The sequence below is a fragment of the Brachionichthys hirsutus genome, chromosome 12 (genome assembly GCF_040956055.1).
Source record: "Brachionichthys hirsutus isolate HB-005 chromosome 12, CSIRO-AGI_Bhir_v1, whole genome shotgun sequence".
NCBI lineage: Eukaryota > Metazoa > Chordata > Actinopteri > Lophiiformes > Brachionichthyidae > Brachionichthys > Brachionichthys hirsutus.
In genome coordinates, this window is record NC_090908.1 from 9151403 (window position 1) to 9159964 (window position 8562).

General features: G+C 41.0%; 1 protein-coding gene across 1 annotated transcript; it reads left to right on the forward strand.

Annotated features, from left to right (window-relative positions):
* The first annotated feature begins 2135 nt into the window (after positions 1-2135).
* Positions 2136-7848, forward strand: LOC137902100 (eIF5-mimic protein 2-A). Its single transcript, XM_068746156.1, has 12 exons — positions 2136-2205; positions 2457-2530; positions 2781-2957; positions 4367-4461; positions 4573-4638; positions 4788-4923; positions 5476-5585; positions 5761-5931; positions 6074-6220; positions 6465-6603; positions 6854-6976; positions 7196-7848. The coding sequence occupies exons 2-12, from the start codon at positions 2467-2469 to the stop codon at positions 7225-7227; spliced, it is 1260 nt and encodes a 419-aa protein (XP_068602257.1). The 5' UTR covers positions 2136-2205; positions 2457-2466; the 3' UTR covers positions 7228-7848.
* Positions 7849-8562: the final 714 nt, after the last annotated feature.

The following is an 8562-nucleotide window of genomic DNA, read 5'->3' on the forward strand; positions in this document are numbered from 1 at the left end:
AAGGACTTTTCTTCTCTTGGGATTTCTAAGTTCACAAATGGAGTTAGAAGTTGAATATTTATAGTAGAGTCTGTCCTAAACGCATTCATGTGAGAATCATTTGATTTGTTCAACAAGTCCTCTGGAGTGACGCAATGTTCCATGAATAGTTTCAGTGTGCTACTTTCCTCCATTAAACACCAAATAATCATCTATTTCCAGGTCATAAAACAGTATATTTAAATATATTTCAGTGTGATTCAGATTTTCCCTAAACCTTCAAAACTGTTTTCTATACCGCAAGGATTTCTCCTCCTTGGTTGCTCTTATTGGATCCAGGTTAAATCCCACATGGGGATCTCAGCAGAGAGAAAAGCAGGTAAACTCCAACAAGGGGAAAAAATGAGTTTTATTCAGGGAGCCCAAGTTTGGCCACAATTTACCCCAGTCAGCAGCATTAAGAGCTCTTAAAAGCGAGGGCAACAGAGTCACTTTTTCCACCTTCAAAGCTGACATCAACCTTATTGTATCATAAACCCGCAGATTGTTGTTGGCGAAAAGTGAGGATTCCATTTGAATTAAACAGGATTTTACTTTGGTGAATTATTCCTATCATTCTCATCCTTACTGACTCTCTTCAGCGACAGAAAAACTATTTTCGGGGTTATGGAAAATGAAAATCATCATCTGTGCAGCGCAGCGCGGTTGAAAACCAAAGTTTTGGTTGCGCGTAAAAGGCGGCGCTGCGAACGCGTGCACAGAGTGGACGATCGTGTGCGTGTGGATCTGCAGCGAATGCAAATATTGTGCTTAAAAACAAAAACAGCAGCTGTGGACAATTAGCGACCACATTGTCCATCAATGTTGCTCAACGAGAAAAAGAAACAATACAACAAATAATAATAATAATAACAATCCCCTCTATTGCACGTAGAGGAAATGTATGAATGGGTCTGAAAGCAAGACGCCTGTGAAAAGTTAACTTCAGAGAAAAGTTTGCCATCGAGCGCAGCAACAACGTAATTAAGTTTTAGGTTCAAAACGATGACAAAGGAAACCAAGCGCTCCCCTTTTTTCAGTCCCCGGCCAAGCAAGAGAAGATGTGAAACTTGCCTCTTTTATATCTGCTCAAGCTCCTAAATCCACGGTGCGGACAGAAACCAGTATCCCGGCTCTGGAGCGGCTCTGGAGCGGCTCCTGGAGAAGCCCTTCCCGGCTGTGATAAAGTTCAGCTCGGATCTGTTCTGCTGAACGAGCGTGGCTCTCACCCGGATGTCGGCACTTTGAATGGAGCTCTGGGAGTCTGGATGGATCTGGGATTGCAGGCGCGGGGGGGTGACTGGAACAGCGTGGCTGGAACAGCGTCCCTGGGTCAGTCCAGCGTCCCCTTAATCACCTCCGGCACGCGGGGGGGGTGCTTTCATATGTTATCGGACATTTAAAGATTTATTTTTATTTTATTTCTAATTAAGCACACGAGGTAGTGTGGGGCATTTTCAAAGGCTTTGAGAACGCCAGTTACTGAACACCAGACATTTTTTATCAGTAAAAATTACTTAATAAAAGTGTTGAGTGTTGCAAAACCGTGCAAGGTGATTAAACGTGTTTTGTTCAGTTCATCAAAAAACAACCTAAAAGGAAATATTTTGAGAATTTCAACTCCACGATTTAAGAGTTTTCGCGACAAAGTGAGATTTCCCAGCAGCACAACATCCCCCTCCTGTGTTTTGACTTTAGATTAGCAACGACTTGTTGGCTCAGTTTAATTTGAGCTACTAACTATCGATCATTCTCATCTATTTGAAGAGAGGAGCGACAAACTTGTCTTGTTGCTATTTTGTGCAGGGTTAGAAAAAGACGCTCTCGTTCACTCAATGACTACGAAATGACTTCGAAAAATATAGGGGGGGGGGGGGGGGAATCACTGCCTTCCTATTATCACGCCCTATATATTAAGTAGAGTAGACGTATAAATACTCTAAAGAAAAATACATATGTCATGGTAAAATAGAAGATAGTGTCACTGTGACATTTTTGTTTGCCCCGTTTTCTTGACAATTGATGTGCAGAACTCCCCCACATAGATGCAATGACCCACAAAAAATCCCGTCGTAATGCGCATGCGCTACAAAAAGATATTCCCTTTCCTGAAATTGATTGTTCAAAGCTATACAGTGGTTTTAGTTTTTATTTCCCGGACTGTTCTTGCTCATAAAGAAGATTCCGGTGAGATGATGTTCGTGTTTGTTTCATGTGACGAAGCGATGCGTATATAATTTAGAGTACTGTTGCCCTGCGATAGGGAAATAAAGGCAGCTAAAGCTAACGGTTTTAGCTAACGGGACACTAGTCGGACATTTAAAATGGCTCCGGTTTAAAAAATATCATCATTGCCGAATACCTAATTCTATGAGCACACGTGCGAAATAGTATATTTGTTTATGCCATCTTGGTCTTCTATGTATTTTTTCTTCCAGAGTGTTTTTTATGAGTAATCAAAGGCAGCAGAAGCCTACGCTAACAGGCCAGCGTTTCAAAACCAGAAAAAGAGGTGAGACTTTATTAGCTGGTGCTTTTTTTTTAAGTCTCCTACAATTGTAAATGCCTTCTTTTGATTAGTCTCAAAACTGAATTTGGGAATGGGGAAAGGGTAGTGGGCACAATAAGGATTAGACACAACATCAAAGTGTTATAGGACTTGTGAAAAAGAGTGATTGCATTGATTTATGAATGAGAATTGTATTGTTGTGGTTTGGTTATGTCTTTGGATACACTCTGCTAAATGCATTACTTCTCCACAGATGAAAAGGAGAAGTTTGACCCTTCCCAGTTTCAGGAAAGCATTATACAAGGTCTGAATCACACTGGCACTGATTTGGACGCTGTCGCAAAGTTCCTTGATGCCTCTGGTGCCAAACTTGACTACCGGCGCTATGCTGAGACCCTGTTCGACATCCTGGTGGCCGGTGGGATGCTGGGTAAGAAGCAGAAATTATATATTTAAAAAGTACAAATGTTATTATGACTAAGAGGCGAGTAGTATTGCTGTGATTGACAGTAAATACCACACATAATAATTCATGAAGGAGAAGAGTTGGGACATCACGTCAAATTTCAATGATGAGCAAGTCCTTTTTCTTTTTCTCCAATGCTATTGACTACAGTGCAAAGATGAGATAATGTTCACGCTCATAAACTTTATTGTTTTTTGTAATGAATATTCACTAATTATTTAGGCTTTGAACATGGAATTCTGTTTAATTATTGACTGACATACTACATCAGTTGTTCAAATAGAATCAGAAAAAAAAGCCACTTAATTTATCGCCGAGAGGGATTTAGGAATGGATGGAATGGAATGTTCAATGGTCTAATTTATTTTATTTTTTTACCTTTTATTTAACCAGGTAAGTTAATTGTGGATTAATTCTATTTTGCAATAGCGACCTGGACCGAAGCTGCAGGTTTTTAGTGGTGGGAGGAAGCCGGGAAACCCGGCGAGAACCCACATTGATAAGGGGAGCACATGAAAATTCCTCTAAGAAACAGCAAGTTGGATTTGATCCTGTGACCTTCTTACTGTTTGTGAGGCAACGATGCTATCCATGTTGAGCACATATTTTCATATTTGGCACTTTATAATAATAATGTCATGCATATTCATTTATGTACTAGTCTGGTCTGCAAGCAAGCCAGTCTACTGCCCGGGCCCTTTTTACGCATAAGCTACACTGTTGTAAGGCAGCAGAATGTGGTAAATAGCAGGGATGGCGACTTATGACGTTCCAAAACCTGTCGAGATTACTCAAGCCATGAGAGCCAGCTCACCGGAATGCTACCGCAGGAAGATGTGCATCTCATAATTGGTTTCTGAATGAATGAACTGTGTTTTACTAACAAGAGTATTTCTGAGCCTATAAAGGAATATATGCTTCATAAAATGCAGTTTTTATTTGGTGTTACGGATCGAATGTCACTTGAATCCAGACTTGGTTGTCGACTGCTCCTTCTCTGGAGTCTTTTGATGACATCATTGACTGTTGATGAAATCCTTTAATTCCATCAGAGTTGAGAAACAGTCTTCTTTCACTTTAAGCCGACAACGCGAAAATGGGAGCTCCTTTCAGTCATGTTAATATCACCTGTTACCAATAAGTATATTTACCTGCTTACAAAAGTCACTGACACTGAAATAGTAGAACTTTACATTGATCTTCCAGTTGGAACAGAAATTCAAAGGAATTTGGAAATTATCGCATCTTGTTTTTCGTCAATGTTTTACAGTGTGTCCGAAAGTTTCTTGGAACAGAGATTGTGATATTACCTGACTTTAATGGAACCGTTGACACAAAGGTAAATTAAAGTACTATCCGGTGTTTCCTTTCAGCCCCAGGGGGAACCTTGTCAGACGAGGTGACCTGCACTGAGTTCTGTCTCTTCAAAGCACAAGAGGACATGGAAACCATGCAGGCATATGCACAGGTGAGCACCAATAAATTATCCCTCAGTTTTCACTGTTATCACAGGGACGTTAAATGTAGTTCTAGTTTATCGGCTGGTGTAACTGTTGGTAAACACTTTGTTTACTTTCAGGTCTTTAACAAAGTCATCAGGCGCTACAAATACTTGGAGAGAGGGTTTGAAGACGAGATCAAAAAGGTTTGATTTCCTAGATATCTAGAACATATTGTGCATGTCCAGGTCGAAACCTTTGAACTTGGATGGTTTCATAAAAAATAAAAAAAAGTCATAAGGTGTGCCTGGTTTGATTAAATTTACAGCCTGTTTCTTTGCTTTGTGGTTGGTAGCTGCTGCTGTTTCTCAAGGGCTTCACAGAGTCTGAGCGCAACAAGCTGGCCATGCTAACGGGGATTCTTCTGGCCAACGGCAATCTCTCTGCAGCCATTCTCAGCAGCCTCTTCAACGAGAACCTAGTCAAAGAAGGTACCTTCTTCTCTGCCTTTAAGGCTTGCCGAGCTTTGTTTGTTGCAGGACAATGATCTGGGAGTAGAAATAGATGTTGCATTGAAATGATTAGATCGAATGAGAGTAATTATTTAATACATTCAAATTCATCCTGAACACTTTCATAGACCAGAACATTTTAATTGGAATAAACTCATTTATATAGCTGCTTGTTTTAAGCTTGAAATGTTTTGTAGAACAGTGCAAACTATGACTAATGGACTGCTACGTCCCGATGGCTATTACCATTTGGTGCCATTACCTTTGATACCATTGTGATGGATGGAAGATAGTTATCTTTTAACTATCTTTGTGAAATGTCAATGAAATGGTCATTGACATGATCTACTTTTTTTTTCCGTTTCAGTAATTTTGTAAGCTGCTTTTTAATTTTGTATATTCTTGGGGGACATCTTTTCCGATTAAAACCTGCCTTTTGCAAAGTTGTTGATACAGGAGAATTATTCAGGCTTAACTTTATCCTGGCAGGTCTGTGAGAAACAGCTGACACCCCTTCCGTCGTTTGTTCAGGTGTTTCTGCGTGCTTTGCTGTAAAACTCTTCAAATCCTGGCTTTCTGAAAAGGACATCGGCGCTGTTGCCACCAGTCTGCGAAAGGTTGGCATGGACAACAGGCTCATGGTGAGAATGACATCTTTCATGCGAAACTGTAACAAAGCCAAGAGGCAGACACTAAATAAGACTGATCATCTACATGTATTCAAGCTATTTCAGTATTCATTACTTGCGCAGTTCAAGAACAATCGTGTCCGATCGAGCAGAGTCTGCCTCAGTATTTAATTTTGGGCTTTTTCAGGAGCTGTTCCCTGCCAACAAGCGCAGTTGTGAGCACTTCTCAAAGTACTTCACTGAAGCTGGGCTCAAGGAGATTTCAGACTTTGCCAGAAACCAGCAGTCAATAGGCGCTCGCAAGGAGCTACAGAAAGAGCTGCAGGAGCAAATGTCGCGCGGGGATCCCCTCAAAGATGTAAGACCTTTGTTTAGATTCTCACCTCCTTGTTCATTAGCGGTCTCTTCTCGTGTGACCCTGAAAATATTCTCTCCTCCTCCAAAGCCCCTTGTCCAGCCAGAGGCGGGGGTTTTACGTCTCGGCTGCTCATGTCTTACAGATCATCACCTACATCCGAGAGGAGATCAAAAAGAGCAACATTTCCGAGCAGACGATGATTGGACTCATTTGGTCCAGCGTGATGAGCTCTGTGGAGTGGAACAAGAAGGAGGAACTGGTCAAAGAACAAGCCATCAAACTCTTGAAGGTGAGTTCTCGGTTAGAATGGCTCTGCTGTGTCTTGACTTCACGACAATGTTGGAAACAAGATATCTGAACTCGCATATAGATAGATGCCTTCAAGATGTTTCAAAATCCGTGCTTTGAACTTAACAGAGGAGAAAATGGATTTGCTATCCCAAAGGCATTCAAATGTACATAGTCAGAAAGTGTCTTGAATGATTTTTCCATACAACTCTAAACCTTTTGGTTCCCCTGTTTTACATTCGCAGCAATACAGCCCACTGTTGAAAGCTTTTACCTCCCAGGGCCTCTCAGAACTTACTCTGCTGCTGAAGATCCAGGAGTACTGCTATGACAACATCCACTTCATGAAGACCTTCCAGAATATTGTTGTTCTGCTCTACAAAGGTACATTTTATGTGCTCCATTCTCCAACTTCACATGTGTGGGGGGAACTGTTCATTTCACAGTGGGTAGCTGTGAGTGAATGATGCCAGATGGCTAAAGATTATAATCAAAACTTGGTGTTGACGTCACCAAAGTCCCTGACGGCATTTGTTTTTTCCAGCACCTGTGAAACGCATATGTGCTGTTGGCACCGTGTTGAGTACAATTTTCACTTGTTTATTTTTGTCCCTTTTTCTTTTGTTTCTTAAAGCGGATGTGTTGAGTGAGGAGGCCATTCTGAAGTGGTACACTGAAGCCCACCTCCCCAAAGGAAAGAGCTTTTTCCTGGAGCAGATGAAGAAGTTTGTGGAGTGGCTCAAAAATGCGGAGGAAGGTGAGCCTCCCGGTCCTCAGTCATTCTTTGCTTTCCCAAAATGTTGTTCTTGGTTCCCAGAAACACGGCACGGGTCTCTGGTGTAGCTCATTTGCCCTGAATAATTGCGCCCAGTGCTTCTTCCTTTACCCCCGTTGATCTTTAAGTGCAGTTGTTGCCGATCCATATTGTGCATTGATGTTTGGGAATAGCGCTGATGCGGTCATTCTTGTCTTCCAGAGTCCGAATCTGAAGAAGAGGAGGCAGACTGAGGACCTCTGTCATGTTGATTTGTATTTCTACTTAAATAAAGCACCAGATGCAGTAGAACAATTATTTTCTTTTCCTCACAAAAGCCTGTCTCTTAATTAGGGTTTTTCCGCTTCTGTTCCTGACCTCTTCATAACATCTACAAAGGGCTTTAATATTGGCTTTAATTTTCAACATGTTTCCTGTTTGAACCAGTGCTCAGTACTCTTCTTTGTTCTCCTCCGGGACTGAGTCACAATGGCACATTTAGCTAAACAGATCAAATCCCCTTGTAACAAAGGGGAACTTTTTTCTACAGACGGTCCCTTTTTAATAACAAATTGAATCTATTCTGGTGCCGTATCTGTTATTACATTTATTATGGAATAAGGCCCATCAAAGTATCCATGATATCCTGAAAGTTGTTTTTGTCATCTCATTTCACTCTTCTGCCAATTCTGTTGCGTGAAAAATTGTGGCCAGTTCTTAGATGTTATTACCGTTATTGATGATGGAGATTTCAAACCACAGTGGTTTTGGCTACAATGCTAGAATGACCTTTAATTACGTAAAATATCCATGCTAGCTTTGTAGTTTTTGTCCCTTTACCATAATGTTTGGATTTTTAAAATAAAAGGGAATGAATGGTTTATATTACTGCTGTAGTTAATTATTTCATGTAGTTGCTCCAAGTAATGATAGTGTGAAGGTACTAAAGATAAATATTACAAATGTTTTGTGTTCATGTGTGACTAGATAGTGGCCACATCACACATTGTAGCCAGATACCTGTTGAAATTCTTGTAGGAATGTAAAATCCAATATCCTGCGTTGCAGATCAGCCTGATCTTGCCTTAAAACCTTCCAGTGGTTGAGTCACTCTGGCTCCACTGAATCAAGAAAAGCAGGCTAGCATGTGTAACCATTTCTTTCACCTCACCTCTTTAAATGGTAATTATGGCTCAGTCAAGCATTCACAAATGGATGTGAGATGCAGGTTCAAGATGTTACAAAACTAGAGGTCCATGCACAATCATTGCACGTCACTTTCCAGAGGACCATTCACGTAAATGCTGTGCTGGGATGCTAATATTTTGTGTCCCTTTAACCCGTACTTGGGCTGTGCCTGGAAACTTGGTCTCGCCTCCACCAGTAGATCAAAGCGTTTGTGTCTGACGCATTTAGCATGCCTGGGCTTCTCAGTCTCTGGGAAAGGTACATTTGTACATGCTGGAGTAATTTTGGGTTGAAATAGACAATTAAAGTTTTAACAATCATCAAGTTGGATGCCGTCAAACTACTAAAAATGTATTATATCTGCGGCACAATATTTGAGCATAGTTTTGAATGGACAATCG